A 27,995-nucleotide genomic window follows, 5' to 3' on the forward strand; every position below is an offset into this window, starting at 1 on the left:
GACGGAGTCCCGCTCCCGAGCGCCCTTCGCCGGCGACGGGACCCTCCCCGGGCGGGCTCCGCCGCCGATCCCCGCTCGCCGCCCGCCCCCACCCCCCCTGCCATCACCTGCCCCGCCCCGCGGGCGGCGGCGCCGAGCGAGGAGGCCTGGCCCGCTGCCAGGCACCCGCCGCCGCCTTCCCGGCGTGCCTCAGTGCCGCCTTCCGCCGGGCTTCCGGCGGCCGCTCTCCTCGCCGCCATCTTGTGCGTGGGCGAGTCGCGCAGCCCGGCGGGCCGCCATGGAGACAGGTGAGGGGTGGCGGTCGCCGCCGCCTCCCGGGCGCTCGGAGGGCCGGGCCCGGCGGGGCCGCGCGGCGACGGGCGGGCAGGCCGAGCGCTTGCGGCCCGAGGAGAGGCCGCCCGCGGTCCTGCCGCGCAGGAGCCGGGACCGGCTGGCGCGTCCCTGGCGGGCGGCAGGTGCTGGGCGGGTCCTGGGCTCGCTCCCTCGGGGGAGGGGGCTCGGGGCAAGCTCCTGCGGCCCCGCGGCCTTCCCGCTTCTGCCCTGGTCAGGCCGCCCCCGCGTTTACTCGCTTGCCGCCGCCCGTGGCGCCCGCCCGCGGCCCTCATTCTCCCAGAGGCCGTGGGAGGGAAGGTGGCATTAGAGGGCGCTTCCGTGGTCGTAGAGCTAAATCCCACTTTCCCCAGTCTCTTAAATAGCTTTCGCCACGGGTGACTCCCCGACCTCATTTTTAACTTTGGCCCTTGATTCAGAGCTGCAAATCTGGGAGCACAAGTCCTTCGGTCAGCCCCATCCGTCCTTCATCTTTGTTCTTGTGGAAACCGTTGGTTTTCACAGTTCTCCACGAGCCCTGGGCTAGTTGCTGGGCCTGGATAGCTTTTTAGGAAAAAGGTGTGTTGAGGCGCAGCCCTTGGAGAAGCATGTGCATGCTGGCGTTAAGGCCTGGCGATAGCTGCAGGTGGGACCTGAAAATTGGCCTCAGCGTTCTGTGAGTGATCTGTGGTGGTAACAGCAGACCTCTGAGGACTGAGAGCGTGTCTTCCGCCGATAAGGGCTTGCTTTGTGTTCGTTATGGTTAAGACTTCGTGTTCTCATTACTGTTACCTGTGTTCTCAACTTTGGTTGTACGGCTCTGGTATCCTCTGTGTGAGTTTCTTACTTTTTTTTTTAAGGACATGGCCATTTGTAGTATGGAAATGCTCTGAGGTATGAGATGGAGTCACGAAGGAATTGGAGACTTACCACTAAAATATAATGGCAAATAGAATTTATCAGGTGACTATCACCTAATTCTTATGTCTGAAGTTTTATAAATATTACATAAATAATTACATCTACTTAAAGTATTTTATTTAGTCTTCATTGATGCTACAAAAATTAAAAGAACTAAAGGCAGTGTGGGTTATTTTAAACAGATTAAAAAACAGCTGTTTAGTCGTTTGTAAAAAATAATTTTAAATGTAGAATCCTCGTTTACGTGGATTTTTTTTTTTTTTCATGTCAGGATCCCCTAGAGCTTACGTTTTGTCATGGGTTAGGGCTGGGCTGTCAACTAACAAGTGGAATATTTAATAGTTTTCAAAATTAATACGAACATAGGTGATGTGGTGGAAATAGGTGAGGGAAAATTGCAATGACCAACTTGGATCAAATAACATTGTTTACACCAATATCAAAGAGAGACTTTTTTCTAGAATACAGTGACACTGAAAAAGAAAAAATAATTAAGATACTTTGATGGTGTGATTTTAAAAATTAGAAAGCCAGTTGATTCTTTATTCCTCTCTTTTGGTATGGTAACCCCTGGCTCATATAGTCATGGGCATAAATGCAGAAATGAAATTAATTTCTTATGACCACTGCTAAACAGGCAAAAACTGTCAGTATTCAGCTTTGGTTTGGTATTGGGTTCAAGTAAGTAAGCTGTTCTTCCACATTTCACCTTTCAAGATGGGACTGTTTGGCAGAATTTCAGAATAGTTCATGGAGATCATCTAGTCCAACCTCTGCTCAAAGCAAGGCCAGCTAGGCCGGATTGCTCAGGACCTTGTCTAGTAAGGTCTTCAGTGTCTTCAAGGATGGAGATTCCACAGCCTCTCTGGGCAACATGTTCCTACAATCACTCACCTTCACAGTAAAGAAACAACCAACCAAGCAAAACACCTCCCCTCCCAATCTCTCCCCCGCCACCAAAAAAACCCCAAACAACTCCCAACAAAACAACCCCAAACTTATGTTTAAAAAGAATTTCCTGTATTTCAGTTTGTGCCCATTGCCTTTTGTCTTTTCCCTGGGCATCACTGAGAAGAGCTTGACTTTTCTCTTTGTTCCCTCGTATCACATATTAATACACATTGATAAGATCATCCCCGAGCCTTTCGTCCTCAAACTGAACAGTCACAGCTCTGTCAGCCTCTCTTTCTATGTCAGAAGCTCTGGTCCCTTTATTAGTTTTGTGTCCCCTCTCTGGACTTGCTCCTGTATATCTATGTCTTCCTTGTCATGGGGACCCCATAACTGGATGCAGCACACCAGGTAAGGCCCCACCAGTGCTGAGCAGAGGGGAAGGATGACCTCCCTTGACCTCCTGGTTTCCTAATGCAGCCCAGGATGCTGTTGAGCTGCTTTGCTGCCACGGCTCATTGCAGGTCCTGTTCAACTTACCCGCAGGGATCCCAGCTCCTTTTCTGCAAGGCTGCTTTTCGTAAGGTTGCCCCCCAGCCTGCACTGTTGCATGGGCTTATTCCTCCCCAGGTGCTGGACTTTGCATTTCGCATTGTCAGACCTCATGGGATTCTTGTTGGCCCGTTCCTCCAGCCTGGGGAGGTCCCTCTGAATGGCTGCACAACCCTCCTGTGTTTCAGCCGCTCCTCCCAGCTTGATGGAATCGACAAACTTGCTGCATGTGCAGTCTGTCACATCATCTAGGTCGTAAAGGTGTCAAACAGCGCTGGACCCCGTATCACCCCCAACAGCATACTACTAGCGACTGGTGAACATTGCACTGAGAGAACACTGCAGTGTTCCTACTAGTGTACTGTACCAAGATACCTTTTTCTGAAAAATAAAAATAAATTAAAAAAAAAAAATGCTGCCTTGAACCATTTTAAAAATCCATACAACTAAGATTTCAATGGCCTGGTCACAGTTTCCTATTCTTACCTCCTTAATTTTCCCTGTACAAATATTCTAGGCTTCTTGCTCTTCCCTTTTCCTTCACTCTAAACAAAGTGTCAGCGGGCATTCCTCCATTCTTTGCACTTGCTTCACTGTGAATAAACCCAGCATGTTTATTAATGCAGGCCCAACACTGATTCCTGTAATGAAGGCTTTACTACCTCAAGCCATATTTATCATGGGCAGTTACTGCTTTTTCTCCTCTTTAGACACATAATTTGTATGGCTGAAACTCAGAAAATTACTTTCAAGTCTGTAGCATGGCTCCAATTCTTACTGTTTTTTTCATGTATCAGATGATACTGGAAATCGACTTCGGTTCCAGCTGGAGTTAGAGTTTGTTCAGTGTCTGGCAAATCCAAATTACCTCAACTGTGAGTACTTAAAAGTAAATACCAGGTTCCTATATAAGGAATATAGTTTAATAATAAAGAAACTGTATAAGGAATTTAGTTTAATGGTGTTTATTATCACTGGTAATGTTAAACAGGGAGGAGAGGGCGAAACAAAGAAAAGGGAGTGGGTCTTTCATTTGTCTAGATTTCTAACAGGTGGGGGTTTTAAAATGCAAAATGTTTGATTGGTTGAAATGAAAAAAAAATGCATCTGTCTGGTGGAGAAAAAAAACCCAACAGGTTCAAGTCTGTAGTTAAAAAGTAATGTCAAGTTAACAGTAGTCCTTTATCAGAAAACAGAATTTTACTGATGTTAATAATAGTTTCAGGTGCTATACTTAATTCCCTGCCAATTTTGATGCTACAGTCAAAATTTCCTGTTTCAAAAAGCTGTTCTTTTCCTTGCTGTTGTATGAAAGATATACACCGTAAGGGAGATGAGACTAATTTATTACGCCTAGTATGTTGACATAACAGTATTTTTTTCCCTGTGGTTTTTCAATTTTATCAAAATTTGATTGTAATGATAAAGTTTTGACTAAAGTGCCACTTTGTATATTTTTGTGAATACGTATTCTTCAAGTTTGGCAGATTTTTTCACGCATCTGTAGCTGACAATTCCTTTTTTGTCATTTTATTTCAGTTCTTGCACAAAGAGGCTACTTCAAAGACAAAGCTTTTGTAAATTATCTTAAATATTTACTTTATTGGAAAGAACCTGAATATGCAAAATACCTGAAGTAAGTGTTAAAATCACATTTGAATTATTCAGTATTTACCCTCTGTCATGCACTGTACAGCAGCATGTCAGTATTTGATTTCTGCCTGTAACCTTACCTTTGTCCTCCCCACTCTGTTTATATGCAACATAAATTTTCCTGTTTCCAACAGTCCAGATGTAGCAGGAATGGACAAAATTAGAAAACTTGTCTTTCATAAGTCATGCATGCAATCTTCCTTTTGCTGCTTTTATCTGCATTTTACTATTTGTTTAAAATAGAAGTATTGAACATTATGGTACAAAACTACTTCGGTCAGGCCTAGTCAGTACATTTTAAGAATAAGTCTGCATTGTTGATGTTTACACAAAACAAAGGATGACTTTGCATTTTTGTGAGTATGCAAACTCCTTCAAATTTTGGGAAGACAGTTATGTTCTGTAAGTGAGCTCTGAAAACAGGTATTGTAGTTGTTATGTATTCGCTTTGATACAGTCTAGCCAGTGGAAAAGCTGCTCTAAGGAAGCTTATAAACAGTTACTGGACTCATCGTTTTCTAGCCTAATACTGAAGTTATTAAGTTACAGTGTGTGGAGTATGTACAGTCTCAAGTGGTTTGATACTTGAGTAAAGCACATACATGATAAAAAAAAAAACCCACATTTTAGTAACAAACTGCAGAGTTATTGGAGACTCCAGTTTTAGTGAACCTTGTAAAAACTTATATTAATGTTTATTTTCAATCCAGGTATCCTCAATGTTTGCATATGTTAGAGCTGCTCCAATATGAACATTTCCGCAAAGAACTGGTAAATGCTCAGTGTGCTAAATTCATTGATGAGCAACAGATTCTTCACTGGCAGCACTATTCACGGAAAAGAATGCGCCTCCAGCAAGCACTTGCAGAGCAGCAGCAACAAAACAACACCTCTGTGAAATGAAGAACACTTGGAAGCATGATGATAAGGCATACTTTGTGTCAGCTGAAGTATTTACAAGAGAGGAATGAACCCTTTTGTAGGTTTGGCTCTGAGTGTGTGTACAGTTAATTTTTGATTTATCAAGTGACTGGGTTGTCTTTTTTTTTCATCAACTTTTTTAAAGATACAAGACTGATAAACAGCTACTTCTGCAATTTATCTTGTAGCATGGACAATTTTGTAAAGAGCATTACTTACTGCAGTTACTGATTCCTCTTGATTTTGAAAACAGACCATGGTTGTGTTACTTACTGACATGTTAGTATCTAATAAAAAGCGTAGCTCAGAAGTCTGTTCTTAGGAGGCATTTTCCCTGGAGAATAATGACATGTCTCAAAGTGTGGCTAAGAACTCCCTCATGTCCTACTGTTTACAACTGCAGGATGAGCAAAGTTGAAGTGATGATATTGTACAAAATCTAAACTGCACATTTTTTGCCTTGAAACCAAGCTGAGCTATTACTTGTCATTTCTGTTTACCTGGTAATCATTGTTGCTGGGGGTCTTACAGAGTTTTCCTTACAGCATGTCTTACAGATAGAAATCGAAGTGTGATGAGACAAGGACTGCAGGAGCAGAGACAAGTAATAATAAACTTTGCAGATACCCAACAGAAGGAAATAGGCTGTAGCTGTGTCTGTTCCATTAAAGTTACTTTAATCTTGGTTTTCTGCCAGTGAAATAGTGGCTGCTTTTAGGCTTCTCTACAGTAGGTGTGGTGTGTTACAAAAAAAGGCGTAAATGCTTGCAGTATTGGAGAAGCATTTGCTGTTTGTTCCTGTATTGTTTTTATTGAAGAACACAGATCTTTGCAGCTGTCATGGATTTAGCTTTTTTCTATTTTAGATTGTATTCATGTTCTGCTTCATATCCTTGTAGGAGGAGGTACTGCAACCATTAACCCTCAACACGTGATCAGTGACACCAAGACTATCAGCCTTCATCTTAAACTTAGAGTGCACAGATAAGCCATTAAACATTTACCTGAACCCCTTCAGCAGCTATGTGAAGTCACATTTAGGAAGAATAAGGTTTTGCCTATCCTCCCTGCCCCCCATTCACTGCTAAAGGTATAACTTAGCTAGGTCTTATGCCTCGGTAATTGTAGGCTGCTCTCTCAGTTTATAACATGAGCTCAGCTCCCTTGAAAAGACTTTGCAAATTCAAGTTTATTTGAACATGAAAAGAAAGATAGTTTTTTGTTGCAAGATTTTAGTGGAAGGTTTGGACCTAGAAGTTAATGACATTTATCTTGACTGGTCTGAAGTAATTAACCATGGAGGTTTTAAAAAAGGTTGATTCCTTGAAAGGACACTGCAAATAACTTGAAATTAACATCTTTGTAAATGATTGACTACTGGAGCGTTTAGTCTTCAGTAAACAACATACGCACAAGCTCTGCTTTAAAACATTCTTCTTCAACCAGCTTCTGAGGCTGAAAGAAAAGTTGAGGTATGTTAGGTGCAATTCAAAAACCTGCTCTAGACTAGAGCCATTTGTACATACTAACATGAGCCACAAGCTCCTCAGGGCGGGTGGGGGGTAGGGTGGAACAAGCAAGGTAAGAATAATTTAAAAACGCCTGTGGGTTTTCCGGCCTTCGAAGAGGCATAGCTGAGAACGTTACTGCTAATTTAAATAATATGCACAAGTTAAAACTTGAGCCGTAGTCCGTTCGAAACACGAGTATACTGCAAATAACTTGTTTCACTCCTGTAATTCAGCATTTCAGTTTTTTAAAGTTTGAGGAGCTGCAAGTCAGGAAGCTAACAATATGTTGCTATGAATTTTCCCTACCCCTCAGCCATGACGTGCTAAGTGTACATACTTTATTTACTATATGGTTGTTACAGACAATATTATACCGAGAGCAGAGCGATTCTCTCTTGAGGAACTGTTTGAGCCAGGAAGAATGGATGGGTGGGGGCAGAAAAGCTGTTCCTAACTGCTCTTTTTCAACACAAGAGGGTCTCAGAAAACATGCATGGCTGATTAACTTACAGCCATAAGCTCCTGCCAGTTCCCCATTTAAATGCAGAACGTACAATAAATCACTTACTGTTCCGTATTTGAGCAGTGTAGGCACTCCTGTTAGTTTCAAATTTTTCCTGAACTCATTGTTGGGATCTTTCCAGCTGTTGAGGAAGAAGGGGTTAAGTACAGCTTGCAGAGGTGCAGTTTGCAGTTAGCCTGTTAAAGTTCCTTCAAAAGGAGGATTCAAAGGTCGTTCCTTCCCACCTCCCCAACCCACTTCTCAGACAAGCATGCAGATGGTTTACATTAGGGATGGTGTATGCCTCAAAACTCCAAAAAAATGCTTCGCTCCTTGCAGAAAAGGACAGTTCAGTCAGTTGTTACAACAGGTTAGTTAACCTCCAGTCCATGCATGGCACAGTTGTATCAGTTGTTGGCATTAAAACAAGTACTTACTAGGCTCTGTCTCCTACCAGGCAGTAGATGAATACAGACTCATCAGGCATGTTATGAAGTTCCTTCCTCACGACCGGTTCAGCTAGAGAATAATTTTTAAAATCTATTAGTAGTTAATATTTTTAATGTGCTATAGAATCACATGGATCTACTTTGACCAGCAAGGCTTCTAACTAATGTTTGTCTGCCTTCAGGCAGAGAATGGTATTTTGGTTCGTCTGGTTACCCACAAGCTTTGCAGAATTTATTTCATGCTCAGCATTGAAGGGACTCATCCTTGAGTAAAGGCCAATTTCTGCTTTAACAAGTAAGAAAAATAATCATTGTCTCCTGTCCGTATGAAAGCTCATCGGATCAGCAGTGAGCAGCTGCCATATGTACTCTAGCACATATGATCCAGAAAGTTCTGTGCGGTGTTCCCTGAGGAACTGCCTTCATCTGCTGCTGCCAGGCCCTGACGGGTTGGTCACTTCAGCCTCTTGACGTACAAAGCAGAGGTGAATTAGCTGATCGTAACGGTCACATCTGATTGTTTGCTGGGCCTCTGCACCAGCCTTCGCTGAACAACGTGTTACATCACGCGCTGTTCGGCGGGACGTGGTGCAGAGCCGAGAGAGGCACGGACGGCGAGGAGCAGCGCCGGCCTCCGCGGCCAGTGGGACCCACGGGAGCCGCAGCCGGAGCTCGGCACCCGGCCCGCGCCGCTCCGAGCCCCAGCCCCTGCAGCGGGCCGGGATGCTGCGAGGCGGCGCGGCACCGGCGGCCCGCCTCAGCGGGCCGGGGAGGGCACCCGCGGCCGCTCCAGCTGCCTCAGGCGAGCGGCAGAGACGCCGCGCTCCCGCGGGCAGGGGCGCCCGCCGCGCAGCCGGCCCGGGGCGGGGCGGCCCGCACGGGCCCCGCGGGGCCGGGAGCCGAGCCCGCCGACGGCGGCGGCGACCGGAGAAGGGCGCTCCCCGCCCCGCCGCTCGGCGCGCCCCCTGGCCTCACCCGTCACGCAGTCCGGGCACCAGCTCCTGCCCTCGGCGTCCTTGTCGCCGCAGAAGAGCGCGAAGATGGGCCGCCCGTGGTAGCGCTGCGCTGTCTGCACGAACTCGGGGAACCCGCGGACCTGCTTCTCCTCCCAGCCCATGGCGCCCAGGGGAGGCGGAGGGGCGGGCTGCGCGCCGGGCACCGTAGTTCCGCGCTGCTCCGGCCGCCTCGCCGCTTCCCGGCGGCCTCTGCGGCGGCGGTTGCCAGGAGCGGGTTTGAACACGTCCCGGTAGGTCCCGGCGCGGGCCCGGGCCGCGCTCCCTTCGCGGCGGCGGCGGGCGGGGCGGCTCGCCCCGCTGGTGCTGGTGCCTGTCCCGGTCCTGCCTGCCCTGCTGGGGCCTGTCCCGCCCGCGCGGGCTGCCGTGAGGGCGAGGCGGGGAGCAGGCGGCGGGGGTGGCCGCCGCGAGCTGTCGCCCACCGGGCCTGTGCGCGACGTGGGCGGGCGCTGGTCTGTGACCTGCGGGCGGCTGGAGGGAAGGGCCCGGCGGGGGCGGCCGCCCCGGGGGGGCGCATCGTGGCCGAGGCACACGGGCGAGCGGGGGAGGTGCGCGGCGCTGGGCTGCGGAGCGGCGGCAGCCCCGGGCTCGGCCGCGACAGGGAGATTTGATGGGGTTACGCGTTGGATCCGGCACGGTTTTTGACTCTCGGGGGCAGTGAGGGAGACGCAAGTTTCTGTCTGTCTCCACACATGGCTTTCGTTTTACATCCTCCTCTGCGAAGGCATTTAGGTACGAGCACGGCCTGGCTCTGGCTTCCTTTGACAGTAACGTCTTTGGCACAGACCCGGCTGCCTTGAGCGCTGCCTGGGGCTGTCTGACTCGTCTGTTTTCGGTTCTTACCGCTGCAGTACGCTGGTTCCTTTTTCGGTGAGTAACAGCTACACAAGTTCTGCTGCAGTCTTGTGATTCGTCGTGTGAGCCTTGTGGTCTGTCATGGTGCTCCTCAGCTCTCTGTGGGAGTGTGTAAAAGAAGGATATAAATTGTAAATTTTGCTTTAAATGGTGGGATTGGACTGTCCACTTTATGTACCACCTATATGAGTATGGGTAACACGTTCTCCATTTCTACGTACCTCCTCGGGTTGAGTTCTCTATCTATTATTCATGCTAGACCTGGGATTGCTTTTGAGAGACAGAAATAACATGATTCTTCTTGTGTTCGTAGTTGTAATTGTAAGCAAAGGACAAATAACTGTATTTTCAGCATCAAGCCAATGTGATGGGACCAATCAAGCCAACTGTGTCTGAAGCTACACATGCATTCACTACCCAGCTGCACAGGAATGAAGCAAAGGCTTTACAAACACAGGTATTATTTGACTTCTGCAGCAATGCTGAAGTGGTTCTCGTTTGTGATCGTTACAAAAAGGTGATGATGACCCACTTCCTGAGATAGCCCACCAGTGAGTGTCGAACCTTCATACTTGCTTTCATGGTGCTGCCATACATAGTCTTGATGCTGTCCTTTTGTAAGGGTGGAGATCAGAAACTACATCTGTGAATATTATTTACTTGTTTGTTGTGGTTTAATCCCAGTAGGCAGCTAAGCACACAGCCATTTGCTGACTCTCCTGCAGTGGGATGGGGAAGAGAATTGAAAGGGTAAAAGTGTGAAAACTCATGGGTTGAGATAAAGACAGTTTAACAGGTAAAGCGAGAGCTGTGTGCACAAGCAAAGCAAAATAAGAAATTCATTCAGTACATCCCATCAGCAGGCAGGTGTTTAGCCGTTTCCGCAGCTTCATCACTTGTAGCAGTGACTTGGGAAGACAAATGCTATAACTCCAGATGTCCCCCCCTTCCTCCTTCTTCCCCACAGCTTTTACTGCTGAGCATGATGTCGTATGGCCCGGAATATCCCTTGGGTCAGTTGGGGTCAGTAGTCCCAGCTGTGTCCCCTCCCAGCTTCTTGCCGCCTTCCTGCTCCCAGTCTGCTCACTGGTGGGGTGGGGTGTGAAACAGCAGAGGCATTGGCCCTGTAAGCCCTGCTCAGCAATAACGAAAACATCTCTGCCTCAACACTGTTTTCAGAACAAATTCAAAGCATAGCCTCATACAAGCTACTATGAAGAAATTTAACTATCCCAGTCTAAACCAATATGCTACCTTAACCTCTTACTTTACTACATGGAAAGGGAACCTAGAAACTTTATTCTAGTACCATTTTTCATCTTTCCATTTCTCCTTTGTCATGCATCTCCATCATTTCTCCTTCTGTTACCTTTGTAAATTTAGTGCTGCCTTACTAAATCAGTATTATATAATCACACTCAATTATATTGCTAATGTTGTGCTGTTATGACTCATTAATTTCATTGTCAGAACTCTTAAAGTCTTCATAAAGGCAGTCATTGTCCATTGCCCACTCACTTTGGAGCAGATTTTTCAATGTGTGTACCCTCCCTAAGGTGCCCACCCTAAGTTGCAGATAAGTGCCTAATGTTGTTTACAAGATCATTGAAATGCTTAATTAAAAATAGTTTTGAATACTGGCATTTGTCTGAGTGGACAGAATGCCTTGCATGCCTTGAAGAAGTACTGTCATGGCAGAATGCATTCTAATATGAAAGAAGATCCATTTTCCTTGCTGTTGCACTGTAAAGTGCTTGTGTAACATCAGCTTTTATTTTGCACTTTCGAACAGCTCCAGTTTAACAGAAATGTTCCTGCAGTTCCAGAGAACTTGGCTCTCAGATTCTCTAACCCCCGTCCAATTATAATAGAAAAACTGAAGGCATCCCATGATCAGAGAAATCTAGCTGGAAGTGGGGACCCCAGCGTAAGAAGCTCTGGCATGTTTTCAGTGGTATCTGAAGAGAGACTAAACTTGGCTATTCAGCTAGCCAAAAGGGACATAAAACGAAGACATCTTGAAGAGCAAGTGAAACAGCAACTGTTTGGAGATGCTGTCAATAAACCATTGTTGGCCCAGAAGTCACAACAGCAGAAGACGAAAGTATTTGAAAGTCCAGAAAACAAAAATGCACTGAAGTCTCAAACTTGCTTGAAATATCAGCAGAATCTCGGTCAGCCTTCCAAAGTGGAGACTACCACCTCTGGTGCTAGAGTTTATCTCTACACACCAAATGAGGGAAAGCTAATACCAGCTGTTTTGGACTCTCCGCCTACCCATGACACAGGACCAGACCCCAAGTCAAATGCAAACAGAAAAGATAAAAATGTGCAGGAAGTCCGACGGCTGCAAAAGGAATTGAGGAGATATGTCCAGAAAATTGAAGAACTGACTAAAAAAGGTGGAAGACTGAACAGTAATTATGTTATATAAATGTACAGTAGTTTGTTGATTTGTTTTTCTTTCTGGTTTCTTCCATATTTAGTTCTGGATTTTTGAGAACCATCTACTTTTTTTCCAAAGTAGATAAAAGCTAGACTGACTAGCCAGTTTAAGCAATAGCAGGGTTTGATATTGGTGGTGAGTTCTAATCCAGCCTGCAATGATAGTAAATTAGTGGTAGGCTATTTAGTAATGTGGGTGAAAAAATATTGGTGTCTGTAGGCCTATTGGCTAGATATTCAGATTGCAAAAAACCAGTATCATAATTGACCACATTCTTATCAGTGATGAGAAAGGGGTCGACAGCTGGTAAAATTTCATTTCACAAGTCTGACTCACCTAATTTATGTCTGTGCAGTAGCCTGGTTAACGTGCTTTTTGACACACTTGTGGGCTAACCATGGTCAGCAGCAATGTGCCACATACTTGTGCTCATTTACCCCCCAGTGGGATGAGGATGAGGGGGAGAATAGAAAGATTAAAATCAAAAAACCTTATGGGTTGAGATAAGGATAGTTTGGTAAGGGAAGGAAGGAGGAAGAAGAAAGAAAAAAACAAAGCAAGTGATGCAAAGGCAATCACTCAGTGCCTCCCACGAGTGGACCCAATGTCCAGCCAATCAGTGAGCAATGAGTACCTCCCCCACCCCCCAAAATTCCATTTTTAGTTGCTGAGCGTGGCATGGAATATCCTTCTGATCAGCTGGGATCAGCCGTCCTGGCTGTGTCCCCTCCCGGCTTCCTGCACACCCCCAGCCTGCGCCCTGACCGGGCATAGCTGAAAAAGTAGAAGGCCTTAGTGCTGTGCAAGTACTGCTCAGCGACAGCCGAGCACTGGTGTGTTATCAATAAATCCAGAAATCCATAAAGCCATAAATCCAAACCAGCACCATGCTGGTGACCGTGAAGAAAACTAACTCCATCCCAGCCAGCCCCAGTGTACACTGCATTGCCGCTTTTGTAATAACTAGCTGGAGGTTTAACTCTTCCTAACTTTGAATGCTTTACCTGCAACTTTGTCATAAAACTAAGGGGTCACATGTGATTTTGTAAGCTGTAACTAATAAGCTATATTGTATAAGAATGTTTAGTGAAATTCCAAATTGAAACACGATGTAGGGTTAGAATAACTAGCTTGGGGAGCCCTGCAAAATATATGACACATTGTGTGTTTGTTCTGCATGAAAGAGGCTTATTGCTAAATTATGTTTGTTATCATGGCTTAATCATGATTTTCACAGATTAAATTAAGACATGAAACTTTGCATTTCATGCTTTTTTAGGGAGAGAGAAAGAAATTTTAGATCCTGATGAAGAACAACGAGTTTGCAGTAGGAGACAGAAACAAGCTGCACGGTCAGCTCGGATGCTGTATGTACTCCAGCAACAGGTAGGAACCAGCATTTTAAATTGGGATGTCTAGCAGATAGTTTATTGTCATGAATTTGACAGAAATTAACAGAAATGAGAAATTTAATTGGGTTATCTCTTCCATGACATTCTAGTTTAGATCTGAATGGTGTGACTAATTTCTCTCATGACTGGACGGTGATGAGATCACCGTTGGAAAATTAGGACTTTAACTTAGATGTTGTGGTGAAGAATAATTGTTCATTTATAGACAGGGAGCTAACTCTGACTGACTTTCCCTTCTCCCCCTCCTGTCTTGATAAACAGGTAAAAGAAATTCAGGATGATTTAGAGAAACTGAGTCCTCATAAAATCAAGCATACTAAAAAGGTAAGATGTAATTATCCTTCAGGCTGTGAGTAACTGATCGACAGAAGGTTTTCTAGCCAATTGAGTTTGTCTAGGGTACACCTGAGCCCTCTGCAGAAGGAAGGTTTTCTTTGTATCTTGCACCTTTCATCTCATTCTCAGAGAAGTACGTCTCACTTGGTCTGATACTGCCTTTGCTGCTTCCTTCTTCTCAGTTCTTACCTGTCTACAGGAAACTGGAGAGGAAGGCTGTTGGTGTTCTGCTTCTATGTGGCCTTTAATTCCTTCATTCCGCTGCCTAATCTGAATAACACTCTGTTCTACTTGACTACTTTTTTTTTAACTTCCTGGTGATGTCACTTAGTCTTGTCAGCCTCCTTTCTGATTTTCTTCTCTGCCCAACATCTTTCAGCAAGATAGTACTGATCATCCCTACTGTTTGGCCAATATTGTCCTGTGGTTCTCTTGTACTTTCCCATTGCTTGTATTTTCTTCTATAACAAAACTGGAGGATGGAGAATGTTCTATGTTTGTGCAATTGTTGAACATTAGGGCCAAGCCCATGACTGCAGTGCTGTTGGCATAGGTAGTAGAAACATCAAAATGTTATAACCAGGCTATTTTATCTGAAGCTAGCATGATAACTTCATGTGAGTACTATTGTGTAGTACCTTTAGTAGATACTTAAATGCTTGTTTTGTTTTGTCTCACAAATGGCCTCATATCCATCAGAATTACAAGAAGCCTGAGTGTTTCTCCATGAAATTTTGGCAACAGTTCTTTGAATAGTATCAGTATTCATGGAAACTATAGCTATTAAAGCATTTCTTTTTTATTTCTCCAGTCTCAAGCAGTATCCAGATTGGCAGCAGCACACAGAGGAGCTGTACGAGCCTTGCAGGCATTTGCCAATCAGTTTACCAGTCAAACAGAGCAGCAGATTCCTACCCACTACAAGGAACTGGGCAGTCTCATTCGACAACTGTCTCTCTGTTCTGCCAAACTAGAAGTGGATTCTTCCATTTCTGATGTTATCATAGATATTTTGCTGCAAGTTGAGGTAGGAAAAAACATTTTGTTTTTACAAAGGCAGAATAGGTGTAGTGAAATGAGACTGCAAACTATATTGGATGTTCATGAAATGGCAGAATATCTTATTGGGGGTTTTTTGTGTTTGTTTGGGTTTTGTTTTTTAAGGCCATATTTTCTTATGTATAAATATGTTTCTAATGTTCCTAAATAATGGTGGTCTAAAACAGAGTTGCATCCTAAACATGGAAGCTACCTGCTGCTGTTCTTGTTGATGTAGTGATAGTGGTAACAAAGCACCAGTTTCTGATCCATTTGCCGTTCTCAGGACTTGAAGAATTGCATTTTATGCATTGGTGTAAGTTACATGTGTATTGTTTTGAGATGCATGCTTTAGTCGTCAGGATTAGTGATGAGCATCTGAGCCTCACACATGGTGGCGGATGCAGAATTGTCCGGGCAGAATAACGTTAAAGTTGTAGCTACAAGAGTTACTTAAGCTCTATACCGTTCAAATGGCTTTTGTTAGTCATATCTGATGTCATAAAACATCTTGTTGATATAACAGAAAAGTTCTGATTCACATTTCCTGCTGAAGTTCCTACCTACAAGATTATTTTTTTTAAAGTAAGAACCTATGTAACCTGACCTATTATGAAACCAGTATTTAATTAATTTGAATAAAAGCAACTGATACAGTAGCCATAAGATATTTTATTTTCCTTAAAATATTGTTCTAACTGTAAGAGCTGTGTTTTTATTTTTACTGTTCCGAGCAGCTTATGAGAAGAGTAACAGTGCTAGCTGCCTGGGAACAGGGGAGGAGGTTGAATTGTTTAAGTTTGGATTTAGCATTGGAAGAGATGTCTGTCTGTCTTGTCACAGTCACGTGGGCTTTTCTTTTCGAACACGCTGTAGGCAGATAATTTGCAATTGTAACTACAAGAACGCAAGCCTTTTCAGTAAGATTTAAGTTAATAATATGAAGAAGCTTCTGCCTGAACAAGCTGTCAGGAATAATCACCACCACAAAAACCAAAAACAAAACCACACCAAAAAAGTTCCAACTGCTTAGAATCTCTTGAATTCGCTTCTCACTATTACATCAGGTTTGCTGGGAGAGTAATTAAAATTCTAAATTTTTGGTGCAGGATCTGGAGTCACTGCTGGAAAAGAAAGAAACACCCAAAAAAGTGAAGAAATGTATTTCAACATCTGAGGGCAAATCTCCCAGGAACACTGGGTCATTTCCAGCCAGCAAGCAGCGTAGATCTCCAAAAGGAGAAAACAAACCTCTCATCTTAAAGGGACAGCATAGACAAGAATCTAGAAAACCTCCAGCTGCCAGGAGTCTTTTGACTGGTTTGTATTTTGAGTTATTAAATAAATACATTTTTATGAGTTAACTTACCATCTGCAGTTCAGTTTGTAGTATGTTACGTATTGTTGGTCAGAAATGTATACCAGCCCATATGTAGTTACCAGATTCACAGAGCCTTGTTACGCATTTTTTTCAGCCCTTCCCATGAGGTGATAGACCTGCAGGTTTATGTGCCTCTTCACAACTATATTATTATTATTATCATCATGTTCTTGCTGGTTTTGTCCATTTCTTTTACTGTGGGCTATGCTTGGATGGTTTTTCTGCAGTGTACACCTAATTGGCAGTTTACGAGTTGACATTGATGGTGCACACAGAATATTTCATATCTACCTAGATAATACTGTATAAATGTATTCTTTTGGAATGCAAAGTTGCTGACTGTTAGCAAATCTCCAACAAAGCTATAGTTGTTTACAGTGAAAAGTTAGTACTGACACCTTGGCTCAGAACTTCCTTCGTTTGTGCAGTTTCTCTGCTTTTGGGAGGGGTGGCTCTGTTTTATTCTTGCCGGTTCATTGATGTTAATGTCTGCTGTGCAGTAATCACAGTTTCAGCACTTAGAGACAGGTTAACTGGTAGTTAAGCTGAAGACTGTGGGTTTTTTTTCACTACTAGTTTACCATGCAACTGTTTGGAATTGGTTTATTTTATTGTTCTTTTACTTCGTATGTGAAAGGAAATGGGCTTTATTCTTTCTCAACATGTTGTGAGATAAATTTACCATCTGAAGTATTTTGACACCTCAGGAAAGCCATTATAGCTTGCTACATTATTATATAGCCTATATTAATTGTTTTTCTTCTTTGGGGTGTTTTTCTCATACCTCATACTGTTTGTTACTGGAATAGTAAGTATTCCTTTCTACCTCTAGGTAAGGGAAAGAAGAATTCTGTGAGATGAATTAATCTTTGGCCGTCCAGAGAGACAGTATACTGACAAGCATCTAATGGTTTCCACGTGTCTTGCTGCCTAAAAAAGAATGTTTTGTATCACTGACTAGACCTTGGATGGCAATTACTACCAAAAGGCTTTCTCATGATTTTCATATATATGTGTATTTTCAAATATCTATATACATATAAATGTGTATATGCACACAAACCCCAAAATCTCCTGTCCGTTGAAACAGTTCAAGAAAGACAATTTATTTAATGCTTGTCAGGAAATAGAAGGGGTTTTTTGTTGTCTTTTATTTGATTTTTTTAAAACTAAGGTAGAGCTTAAAAGTTCACAATTAGGTATACCTGGCATAACAGAAGTATCAAATGTAGAAATAAAGATGATTCTTGCCCCTTTCAACTTACAGTTGAAAGTTTATTTATTATTTTGATACAGATAAACATTGACATGTTGCAAATATTTCAACAGTTCAGAAGGTAAACAGTTGTGCTCATATATTGCACAATAAACTCCAAGAAGAAAATGACCCACCTACTCCAGAGCGAAATGCCACTTTGCAAGGAAGCGTAGATGCGTTGGTGAGAGCTAGAGCTGTAAAAAAAGATCCCGTCGTTGAAAGTGGCCCTTTGAAGAAGAAAGGCCTGTTATTACCTGCAAAATCACAGGTATGGAAGTGATGAAAGAATTTATGCTTTCTTTTTCTAGTCCTCTGGGATTTGTTACATAATGTAAGATGCTGTCACGCTTTGCACTTCCTCACAGTTTTTTTTATTCTGAGCGAGGATATATAGGGGGATAAACTATGTCATCTGCCTACGTTATTTCTAGTGGTTATGACTATTTTATCAAATGTATTTTGAAAGTAGTGTTATTGTTCCCTGGAGATGCACTGTACAACTAGAAACAATAAATAACAGAATTAGCAAGGAAAACTAGTTTCATGTTTGAAATTAGCATGGTGATTTTTCAACTTGAAATCAAAGCTCAAATATTTTCCTCATATTGGTCATCCTCTGTCATGAAAAATGCACTCAGCAGTAATGTGCTAATGCTAATGTTAGTAGGAGGATATAAGTTAGGCAGATTTACTTCATTGATCACAGAAATTATAAAACTTCACAATATAAATTCTGGTTTCTGGTAAGTCCTTCTTGCAACCAGCAAGACGCTTCTGTAATGCAAACAAATGAGTTCTTTAAGGAATATTTCAAAGTGCTAAATTTTGCAAATAGTTGGGTTTTTTTTATTAAATGCCTTTTTTTTTTCCCCTCCTCAGAGTATTACCTTCAGCTTGAAAAATCAGATCTAATACAGAAACATAGATATATGCATATGTAACTTACTGCTTCCCATATCTATCTGTCAGTGGGGATTGTGAGTAGGAAGGTTAAGCATTTCAATAATTCATACTGAGGGGACTATTCTAAGTGTCCTTGTAGCAAATACAAATACGGCAATATTATAGTTTCATGGCTGAATAAAATGTTACCTTGGAAACTTTCTGTTGGGTCTGTGAAGAGTTAAAATAGAGTCTGATCCTGAAAATTTCACTTTTTTTTGCGTGAAGAGCAACATTTTGCAAACAGTTCCAATTTTGCCAAATAATAGTTGCAGGGTTAAGCGTATGTTCTGTTCAGGCAAAGTTGTAGTTCTCTTTAACTCAGTTGTAAAACCACCACATATGTCAACTGTGCAACAAAGCCAGCAGGCATGACTTCAAGACACATTCTGAAGCAGAATGCAAAATACTTTGAAAATTCAGCAACTGGAATATCTGTCTTTAATGTGATTGTGTTCATTTTAAGGGAATGCCACAGTCTCTAAAATCTAGACGGGTACAGCCTCAAGGAAATCATGCCCGATTTCAAGAGCCAACTATAGCTTTCCAGCTGAAAGAGAACAAAAGACTTGTTAAGGAGAGCAGACTACCCTGCATGCCTCCAAACCCTGCGTCTCCACCTGTTTCACCTAAGCGGTATGTTCACCATCTACGGAACCCATCCTTACCCTGCTTTCCTGTGGAAATGCTGCTGTGTCTGCACTGGAAAAGAACACAGATTTGGCCTGGCTGTCAGACCAGGAAGGCACGTGGCACAGCACAGCTCGCTGCCGGACGGTTGTACGCTTTTCTCCCTCGGCACAACGTGGCCTCATTCGTAGAGCCTGGGAAGAGCCATTGCTTTATGCTTTTTCCTGGATCAGGCCCGAGTGTTGGCTGGGAGGCACAGGCCAATCTGTGCTAGGCAGGGCATTGACAAAACACTCTGTATGCAGAATGAATATTCACAGCACTGCATTGTGAAGGTCGGTTATCTCCCTGTTCCAGAAGGACAAAACAGATCTCTTGGTCCTAGCCAGTAATAGAGCACAGGTTTGTTTATTTTGAACTATACTCAGCATCCTGTAGACCAGGGCTCCCGAAATTTAGTTTGCTTTGGGACTGTTGTTTGTGGCAGTTGAAGCAGGAGATACAACTGCTGATCCAGCTGCTGGATCTGTGCTAGGCAGTGTGTGTGGCAAGATAATGAGCTTGTCTCCCCAGACAGTGTTTATGGATAACTGTGAAGTTGCCTGTTTGCCAGTAGGAGAAACGTAATTGAAGATCCCTGGTTCTCAACAGGATTTCCTGTCTTATGTGGTCTTAAAGTCAGCATTAATTTTTCTCTATAAAGTTTTTTGCAAGTTTTCTAAACTGACACTCAGAATCACATGGTTTCATTCTTCAATTGTTAGAATGTGCGTTTTGTAACCCTCTGTGTTACTGTTTTATTTTTGAAGACTTGAAGCAGAAAGGTCAAGAATAGTGAAGGTTCTAACTGACCTTAGCAGAGAAGAAAATAAAAAAATACAAAAGTTAAGATAATTACTTACTTTGAAGAGTTAATAAATGGTGTCAGATCTAATATGGCTTCTCCCCACTCCCACCACTAGTCCACCAAAAAGTACATTTATGGGTTTGGGTTTTTTAAATTATTGTTGTCGTACTGAGTTTCAGAATGGCCTTGTTGTTTGTTCTTTTTTGTGTAGGTCACAAAGTGCTTCTCCAACCCGGTATGCAGACAAAGTTGAGAAGGCAGTACGGGAGCGCCTAGAACCGCTGTTAGATAGGACACAGGTAGTACAGTCAAGCTCATCCCACTGTTTGAAGGATGCATTTAGAGCTATAAAACATTTATAAAGGGGCAACACACAGTTTCTTTTCAACTTAATGCAAGTCACATTTATGTAGTCAACACAGTTTTGGACATCTGGAAAGTGTATTTCCGTTTCAGTATGTGGGTCTTGAATTATTGTAATGAAGTTTGGCAAAGCTGCATTAAATTTTTTTTTTTGTTAGCTTCTTGTCAAGTAGGTGCATTTTAAAGTTGTTTTTGAATGGTCATAACAGTTCCACACTCAACATGACTGGTCTTGATAAGATTATTTTAATAATTCTTATAATAACATATTTGATGACTAAATAACTTTGGACTGGTAATATTAATGACTAATAATACAGAAAGCTCGATTATCATGAGAGGATTTACGTTTTATTTAGAAGATCAATCTCTCCTTGGAAACTGTTTGTTTTTGAAGGATTCATCATTTATAAACCACCTTTGAACTCATGCAGCTGAGAAGGTATATTCTGTCTGTATGTCATAGAGTAAAGCTGTCTGACATTTAAGATTAGTTTTTGTCTTTGCCATATAGCAGGATGCATCTGGAAAAGTAGTACTGATTTCCTAAACATAGCAATTTCAACTTGCATAAGACGCATCTCTCGAACAGTGCGTTGTATGGGCATGTGTGCCTTTCAAAGTATTGTATTGTAACCAGGTACAATATGAAACAGTGAGAAAGCTCTTTTTCTCATCTCTTTTGTGTATTTTTTGCTTGATGTGCCCTTGAATATGTAAAGTTGCTTAGGGGGAAAAATGTTTTCATATAAAATAATACAGGTAAATGAATAGTGGTATCATCCCATGGCTAATTGGTAAAACTGGACATGACTGAAACCTACAGCTGTGGCTTGGATCCTGTGTGTTTACTCATTACCACCCGGAGCTGCTGTGAGACTGTTCCTGTATGAGAAGTTAAATGGGTGTGTGTAGGGTTTTGTAAGATGAGGGCCTTCACTTCACTGTCTTGAATTCCTGGGTGATCTCTCAACCTATGACAGTTTTGTCTTCAATTTGGGAACATAGTTGTGTAGCCAGTTTTTTCCATGTTAATTGATTTTATCGGTAGGAACATACTAAGCTGTTTTTATTGGTTTGGCTTATTGTGTGGGTGGAAGGAAAACAGGAATTTGGATTTTCACTGAAGGGAACAGTTGAAATGACAATTGGATTATTTCCATGAGCTGAAACATTCTTTCCCCCAATTGTTTTTGGGATTTATTTCTTTCTTTCTTGCATTGCATGTGTGGTTTTTTTGTTTGGTGATTTTTGTGGGTTTTTTTTTTTTGAATACCAGGTTGCAGCAAATGCAGATACTCTGAGTGAAAAGCTGTTGGATGATCTTTTGGAAGATACTGCTCAGGAAGTGTGGAGAATGGAGCAGCATAAGAGACTTCAGACCGAGGCTCTGCCTGTGGCTGACACTCATAGTCTGGAGTCAATGTTGCAAAGGATGGAAGAAATTGAAGTAAGATTTTCTCTCTTGGTTGGTCTCATTAGTCCCAGTTTCTTGTTTACCATCCATAAATTGTGAGATCTGTAAGTGTCTACATTCTTAAATGAAGCAAGGTCTGACTGGATCAGTGCATGAAATGAAAGACTTGGAAGGAGTTTGTGCTTCCAGCAAAACATAGTGTGGGAATAGAAGAAGAATGTTTGCCCTAATGGTTTTATTGCCAGCTTTGCAGTCGGTAGACCTGAGTTTGCTTCCCACCTCAATACTTTGTGGCTTAGATTATCACATGTGAATAGGAGAATCAGTATAGCGATTATGTTGTCTCACAGATTGGAAAGTATTTGAATGTTTATGAATTCAATTATTTATTTTTTCCACCTTTTTTTTGTGCTGTAGGATCCTAGTATTCTAGTGGCATGAGTGTCTCGAGGAAATGTGCTCAGGCAATCCAAAATATTTCACAGGGCAACATGGGGAAGTCAGACAAATACATGGTTATCTGTGCCCTTATTTAGCTATCTTCCTCTGTAAATATTCATGAGGTTATAATTTGCTTGACTTGAACTTTCTCGTGTGTTGCTTTCTTAAAAATTTTTCTTTGATCAGCTTTTCCATAGTTTTTGCTTCAAGTCCTATTTCAACCTTCCTGTTCAGTGAAATGTATTGTAAGTTAGAACTACTGAGTTTAGTGCCATTTACTTCTAGAGATCTGTTCATACGTTGGAAGCGTAAAGCTTAGACTGTGCAGTGCCCTTGTCCATATGAGGCACTTGAGCACACGTTTGGTTGGTGAGGCAGGAGCAGCCCGAGGGCCCTTCAGTTGTTTGGCTAACTGCTGTTAAGTTGAGTCTTCACAAATGAGATGATTATCTGTCATTTCACCCTCCTACTCCTTTTCTGTTATGTTAACTAGGCAAAATAAGCCTACTTTGACCAAAGGGGATCATGACCTGCTTTCCTATCGGTGATAGCGCGGCTGAACTGTGTGTTGACCAATCGATTTTGTATGTTCAAAACCAGAGATACCAGGAGGCTGTACGCAGGAGATTCACCCAGATTGTGTACAGTGATTCAGAGTTCTGGGCCCAGGAAGACACAATGGGTAAGTGTCTTTTTAATGCAACTTGTTTTTCTGTAACCTGCATCTTTAAATTCAGGCATTTTGAAATAAAAAATAATTGGATCGTGTGTGATCAAATAGCATTATCCAGACATATCAGTATTTTGAAGAGGAAGGATCTCTTCTGAGACAGGCTGTCATTTTCTAGTTACCTTTGCTGGGGCTGCATTTGGATGGAAAGCACTGCTAGTGTAGCTTAGCAGAAGGACAGGAATCTTTAACACATACTTCCCGTCATCAAATGTTAAGTTTGAATTACTTAAGCTTACTTACTTCAGCTTAGAAGATTTTTCTCTTTCCTTATTCCTTTCAACTGATGGTGATACTGCTTTTAGATCTTGCAGCATACATGCGAGTTTAATTTTTATAGCCTCAGAAAATCTGGATTTTTCTGTACAGAATTCATTATCCAATGTGCCTCAGCAAAAAGTATTTAATCCTTGAAAAAAAACACAGTTTGGATCCTTCCAGCTCACATTAATCACATTTTTCCTGCTTGTTTTTATTGGATAAAAAAAAAAAAAGAACGTAAAGTCCTTGAGATGAAAGATATAACTAACTTTTCACATCAGATTAAATTTTTATTCGAGAGGGACCTAAGTAGTTAGTAGGCAACTGTTCACTAAGGAAGGGTAGCATTCCAAACAAGAGTTTGTTGTTACCCATACCTAAGTGTGCATACTTTAATATTGTTTCCCACGGTGGCATGCTAATAAGGATGACTTATGCTTGTTGTTTTTCCCGTGCCTCTGCTCTGTTCTTTATCCTACTATTTGACTGAGTACAACAGTGAAGCTATGTTGATCTTTCAGGCTGAGTATCTGATCACATACTGACTTTAACAGAACTGTGTTGTCTTACACCAGCTGGAAAAAAATCTCACAGTAAGACTGGTGAAGGCTTAGCCCAAATCTTGTTGGATTTTTTTTTCCATGTCTTGGGTTTACTGCCAAGCTTAATAGACTACACTAGTTTTAGCATGGTGTTTTCTCTCTCTCCTCTGGAAGTATCCACTGACACAACAAACTACTTATGCTAAAGGTAGGATTTCTAAAATGCTCAGCTTTAATACACTGAGCTTTTTGAAGTCTTTTATCGAATTTACATTTTAGGGGCTTTTCACCTTCAATATTTTACTTATCTGAGGGTCTTACCCTTAAAAGAAGCAAAAGTCTTTGTGAGGACTTACCTGCAGTAAAGGTATTTTTTCTCTTCCAAAGAAACAATTTTAAATGTTATTTTCTTCCTTCTAGAAGAACAAATTGCATCAATAGGTAAAAGAGCTACATCTCCTCACCCAATTCAGATAACCAAATTAATTGGACGCTCAGAGCCAGAAGTGGAAATTTTATTTGAAAAACATTTTGGTGGCAAGTAAGTAGAATATTTGGCCCTACGCTAAACTGTGGTGCATATGAGCTGCGTGCCTTCATTATAGTGTTTGAAGTACAGAAAATTATGATTACTATTTGAAGAGATTTTTGGATCCTTCAAAAAGATACTTGGAAAATCTAATTCTGGTTTAATGACTATTTTATATTTCCAGCGATATTGATGAAAACCAAGAAGCAGAGGAGAAATTGCGGACTGGAAATGACACTCTGCAACCCTTGACTTGGAATTCTCTGCAGAAAGAGTGCTGTGTGTCTCTCTCTGTGCCAAAGCATATGCTCCAGAGCATCTTGGATTATAACAGCAGATACAAGCACCACTTAAAGCTTATTTCCCATGAGGCAGTTGGCAGTTTCAATCCATGGCAGATTGCTGAGAGGTATATGAACTATCTTTGTGGCTTTTTCAGTGAATGTTTCAGCTGATGAACAGGTTTTCCTGTCCTTATTCAGGATAGGAGTGGGGAGGTGGCCATTTAAATTCCAAATTGAAAGCCAGAAGCGGTTGGCTATTGAACTGTTTCTTTATTGGTACTTGGTGTTCATGGACTTTTAAGGTAGTTGGATAAAACGAAAGGATATAGGAGCAGAATGTCCTGGAGGAGTGATTATTTTTCACATCTTTCTGTGGTGTTATCACAAAAACAACTGTGGGAAATACAGGGTAACTTAAATTATTTTCAGAAAACTATCATCAACAGGTAAATTGAAGGAAAACAAAATTAATTATTTTTTTTACCTGAGTATAAAAAGAACTAAAGCACTGTAAATAACTGTGCAAATGTTAATCTTAGTGGTGAGGGCTTATGAAGTTGATGTTTCATGAACAGCAGTAGATACTCTTTAAAAAGAAACCACTGGCCTTAGCAGATTTCAGTGCTTTCTCTTCCACAAGTCTTCATGCTTCATGGAGTTTTCACCATGGAAAGTGTGACATAGGTGGCTTACCATCCCTTAGTACAAGCAGAAGAGGTGAAGAAGCAATAAGTAACTGTATGCTGTTCACTTCCTGGGAAACAAAATATTGTTTATCATGCTCAACGCCTGCTAAGCAAGCAGGGCAGTGTAAGCTGAAATACCCGCTCTTGCAATGAAGCTTGAGTAACTGTTTTGATTGCTCAGTAGCAGGTGTAGCAACTAAATTATATCACTGCTTATCATTCCCTTGCACTTTTCTTGAGTGATTACCTACAATTGCCTAGAAATCGTTTTCAGCATGCGTGATATATTTCAGAAATCACCTGTTGGTCTTGCAAAGTCCCAGCCCAAAAAAAGCATGGAAATACAGGCGGAGCTTCGACCTTGCTAGTCTTATTCTTTCAGAACTGAAGAGATACTGGCACAACATCAGTTGGCATAGAGGGACCCTTAATTCCCTGCAGAGTGGAAATCAGAAGACTTCTGACTATGGGAGGAGAAAAATGAAAGAAGAAAACTCTGGAGTATTGAGAAAGAATTACAAAATCTAACTTCAGTGGTTGTAGACAGAGTGGTTTGCCATAATTGTCTGTCAGCAGATTGGAGATCAGGCTTAATTGCCAAGGATTTCTAAACTTCTGCACACATTTTTAATGTAGTGGCATTGAAATCAGTGATACAGCTAATTTGAGTAACGTTTGGCATCTGCATCAGTGTTTCCAGGAACAGGTCCTGCAATATTTGAGATGACTTGCATGTGTGAAGTTAACTGTGTGTGGTGATGGTTTGCCCAACAGTGGATAAGTAGGCAAATGTTTTAGTAACTGTGGTTAGACCACTGTGTTTGAATCTACTCAACTAAACTGCTGAAATATGCCTTGTCAGTTATCAGTACTGTCATTCTGCCTTCTGAACTGTACTCCTTTTAATAACTGGTGTGAGGCTGGGTAGTTCAAGGACTGGCACCTTCTTGGGATTGGCGGGTGGATTAAATGGCAGTGAATCTCCCCTTCTGATGACTGAATTCCGCTGCTGCCATTTGCTTGATGCTGTTGCTTAAAATCCAACTACAACGGCAGGCTGGTATCCAGCATTGACGACTTCTTGCCACCAGAGGGCATTATAAGCCTTTTAACCTATAGTAGTATCAGACAATGTTTGAATGAAACACTCCCATGCTATGCTCAAAAGGTCTTAGAAAGACTGACTTTATTGATATTTCAGAACATATGCAAAACTGAAGTTTTCAAGAGGCCAGTAAACAATTGTGATCTTACCCTAAGATAGTTTTCCTTTCTGTAACATCTGCTGTGGTCCAGAGATTACCAAAAATTGAAATTTCTTGTCTCATTTTTCCTTAAACTTTATTGCTCTCAGTGAGGCCTGATTCAGTGGCAACTGAAATCAATAAGAAGCTTCCTGTTTACTTCAGTGGCCCCAGGGTGAGATCCACAGTGTGTTAACTCTTATTGCCAAAGCAGGATTAGTACCTAAGAGTTTGAAAAAAGGAAGCAACTGAGATCCCAACACTTTGAAGCCTGAACTATGTTCTTTGCTATGACCCAGACTGAGGAGAGAATTTCTGATAACTTTTACAAGATGTATCAGAACACGTGTTCTTTTTTTGGGCTAAGCGGTAGAAAGAATGACAAAGCATGAGTATTTGCCTTTTAAAATCAGGGCCTTGCTATCAATGGAATGAGCGACTAGAATTTGAAATCTGACTTTCTGAACTTTTTCCTTGTCTTTTTTTCCCCTCCCTCCCCCTCAGTCTTGCAGAGCAACTAACAGAAGAAGCCCTCTGTGATGTGGCAGCAGAGTTGCAGGATGTTTGTGAAGATTATGCAGAAGCTGTGTTCACGTCGGAGTTTCTGCAGCCAGCACAGTAAATGCTTTCAAATCTGCCCCATTATCAAATGCAACGTCAGTCTCAGTCTAACAGTCTTATCAGATTATCTCATTTTTTATGTTATTTTAAAAGTCTGTGAGATTCTGTTCAGCAAATTAATTAGGATCATCAGGGATTCATCTCAGGTTTTTATAAAACCATTACCATGATGTTTTCCTTTTCAGACTTTATTATACTGCATTTACCAGGACTTTTTTCTTTTAGCCAGTGTTTCAATAGAATGAAGTAAACTGTGTATATGTTTTGATAGGAATACCTATCCATTCGTTTACCTGCATTACTTCATTCATTTTTATGTGCAATCTTCATACCAGAATGAAAACTGAGAGGAGGACTGGGTTCATACAGTGTGACGGACATAGCGATACTGTGCCTCTATTTTCTGCTTTAAAATGGAGTGAATCTGACTTACCTACCTCATGAGGGAGCTATGAGGTTTAGTTTATTCTTCTCAGTAAAATGCTTTGAATATATCTGATATTGTGTCAGAAGAATGAAGCATTACTGATATTTCTAAAGCCAAGGTGGAACAGTCCAGAGTAAAAGCTGTTGGTTTGCTGATTAGGGCTTTCAGTATCATGTATGAAAGATGCCTGAGCACCATGCTTAGCATATATACTAGGATTAGTTCTTTTGGGGATGTGGCTATCCAAAGGAAGGAGTCTCATGGCACAGCATTAAATAGATGTAAACACTTAGATCTGGCTGCACTCATAGGCCAACAGGCTGCTTGGACTCTTGCAATCAGCTTCGGAATGTAGTACCTCTCCTGTCGGTTTCTGAATGTCACTAGCACGATAGACAAACGAGACCTTTCAATAAAAGCATATCGTGGAGATTTCTTCCTTTTTTTTTTTCTTAAACTAGCCTAACATATCATAATTTTATCAGCATTTAGTGATCCAACACCACATTCCCTACTCTTTAAGAATCCCACTGAAATCAGGAACAACAAAATAAATGAACAATTGACATTTCTGCAATATTGA

At 41.9% G+C, this 27,995-nt stretch overlaps 3 protein-coding genes across 3 annotated transcripts; 2 read left to right on the forward strand and 1 right to left on the reverse strand.

Moving 5' to 3' along the window:
- The first annotated feature begins 224 nt into the window (after positions 1 to 224).
- Positions 225 to 6,088, forward strand: MED31 (mediator complex subunit 31). The gene is made up of 4 exons (XM_086475205.1): positions 225 to 287; positions 3,471 to 3,548; positions 4,213 to 4,309; positions 5,037 to 6,088. The coding sequence occupies exons 1-4, from the start codon at positions 278 to 280 to the stop codon at positions 5,227 to 5,229; spliced, it is 378 nt and encodes a 125-aa protein (XP_086331331.1). The 5' UTR covers positions 225 to 277; the 3' UTR covers positions 5,230 to 6,088.
- Positions 6,089 to 6,418: 330 nt separating this feature from the next.
- On the reverse strand, positions 6,419 to 8,845 carry TXNDC17 (thioredoxin domain containing 17). The gene is made up of 4 exons (XM_086475207.1): positions 8,685 to 8,845; positions 7,698 to 7,779; positions 7,327 to 7,402; positions 6,419 to 6,702 (listed from the first exon to the last, which is right to left on the reverse strand). The coding sequence occupies exons 1-4, from the start codon at positions 8,824 to 8,826 to the stop codon at positions 6,634 to 6,636; spliced, it is 369 nt and encodes a 122-aa protein (XP_086331333.1). The 5' UTR covers positions 8,827 to 8,845; the 3' UTR covers positions 6,419 to 6,633.
- A 713-nt stretch (positions 8,846 to 9,558) lies between these two features.
- KIAA0753 (KIAA0753 ortholog) lies at positions 9,559 to 27,842 on the forward strand. Its single transcript, XM_086475209.1, has 15 exons — positions 9,559 to 9,592; positions 9,930 to 10,034; positions 11,370 to 11,979; positions 13,303 to 13,409; positions 13,697 to 13,759; positions 14,583 to 14,798; positions 15,919 to 16,129; positions 17,520 to 17,716; positions 18,857 to 19,026; positions 20,079 to 20,169; positions 21,510 to 21,680; positions 22,689 to 22,770; positions 24,042 to 24,162; positions 24,335 to 24,559; positions 26,869 to 27,842. Exons 2-15 carry the CDS (start codon positions 9,945 to 9,947, stop codon positions 26,984 to 26,986), a joined length of 2,472 nt encoding a protein of 823 aa, XP_086331335.1. The 5' UTR covers positions 9,559 to 9,592; positions 9,930 to 9,944; the 3' UTR covers positions 26,987 to 27,842.
- The last annotated feature ends 153 nt before the right edge of the window (positions 27,843 to 27,995 follow it).

The sequence above is a fragment of the Leptosomus discolor genome, chromosome 18 (genome assembly GCF_034619465.1).
Source record: "Leptosomus discolor isolate bLepDis1 chromosome 18, bLepDis1.hap2, whole genome shotgun sequence".
Lineage (NCBI taxonomy): Eukaryota > Metazoa > Chordata > Aves > Leptosomiformes > Leptosomidae > Leptosomus > Leptosomus discolor.

Bases quoted from the DNA above. Each gene is read 5' to 3' on its own strand.
- MED31 (XM_086475205.1), top strand. The intron at 3,549-4,212 runs GTGAGTACTTAA...ATTTTATTTCAG, and splicing joins AAATCCAAATTACCTCAACT to TTCTTGCACAAAGAGGCTAC. The intron at 4,310-5,036 runs GTAAGTGTTAAA...TTTTCAATCCAG, and splicing joins GAATATGCAAAATACCTGAA to GTATCCTCAATGTTTGCATA.
- TXNDC17 (XM_086475207.1), bottom strand. From the start codon at position 8,826: ATGGGCTGGGAGGAGAAGCAGGTCCGCGGGTTCCCCGAGTTCGTGCAG. The intron at 7,403-7,697 runs GTAAGTACTTGT...CTTCCTCAACAG, and splicing joins CTGGTAGGAGACAGAGCCTA to CTGGAAAGATCCCAACAATG. The intron at 6,703-7,326 runs GTAAGTGATTTA...CTTTTCTTTCAG, and splicing joins CACTGCTCAAATACGGAACA to CCTCAGAAGCTGGTTGAAGA.
- KIAA0753 (XM_086475209.1), top strand. From the start codon at position 9,945: ATGGGACCAATCAAGCCAACTGTGTCTGAAGCTACACATGCATTCACT. The intron at 13,410-13,696 runs GTAGGAACCAGC...CTTGATAAACAG, and splicing joins TGTATGTACTCCAGCAACAG to GTAAAAGAAATTCAGGATGA. The intron at 16,130-17,519 runs GTTTGTATTTTG...ATATTTCAACAG, and splicing joins TGCCAGGAGTCTTTTGACTG to TTCAGAAGGTAAACAGTTGT.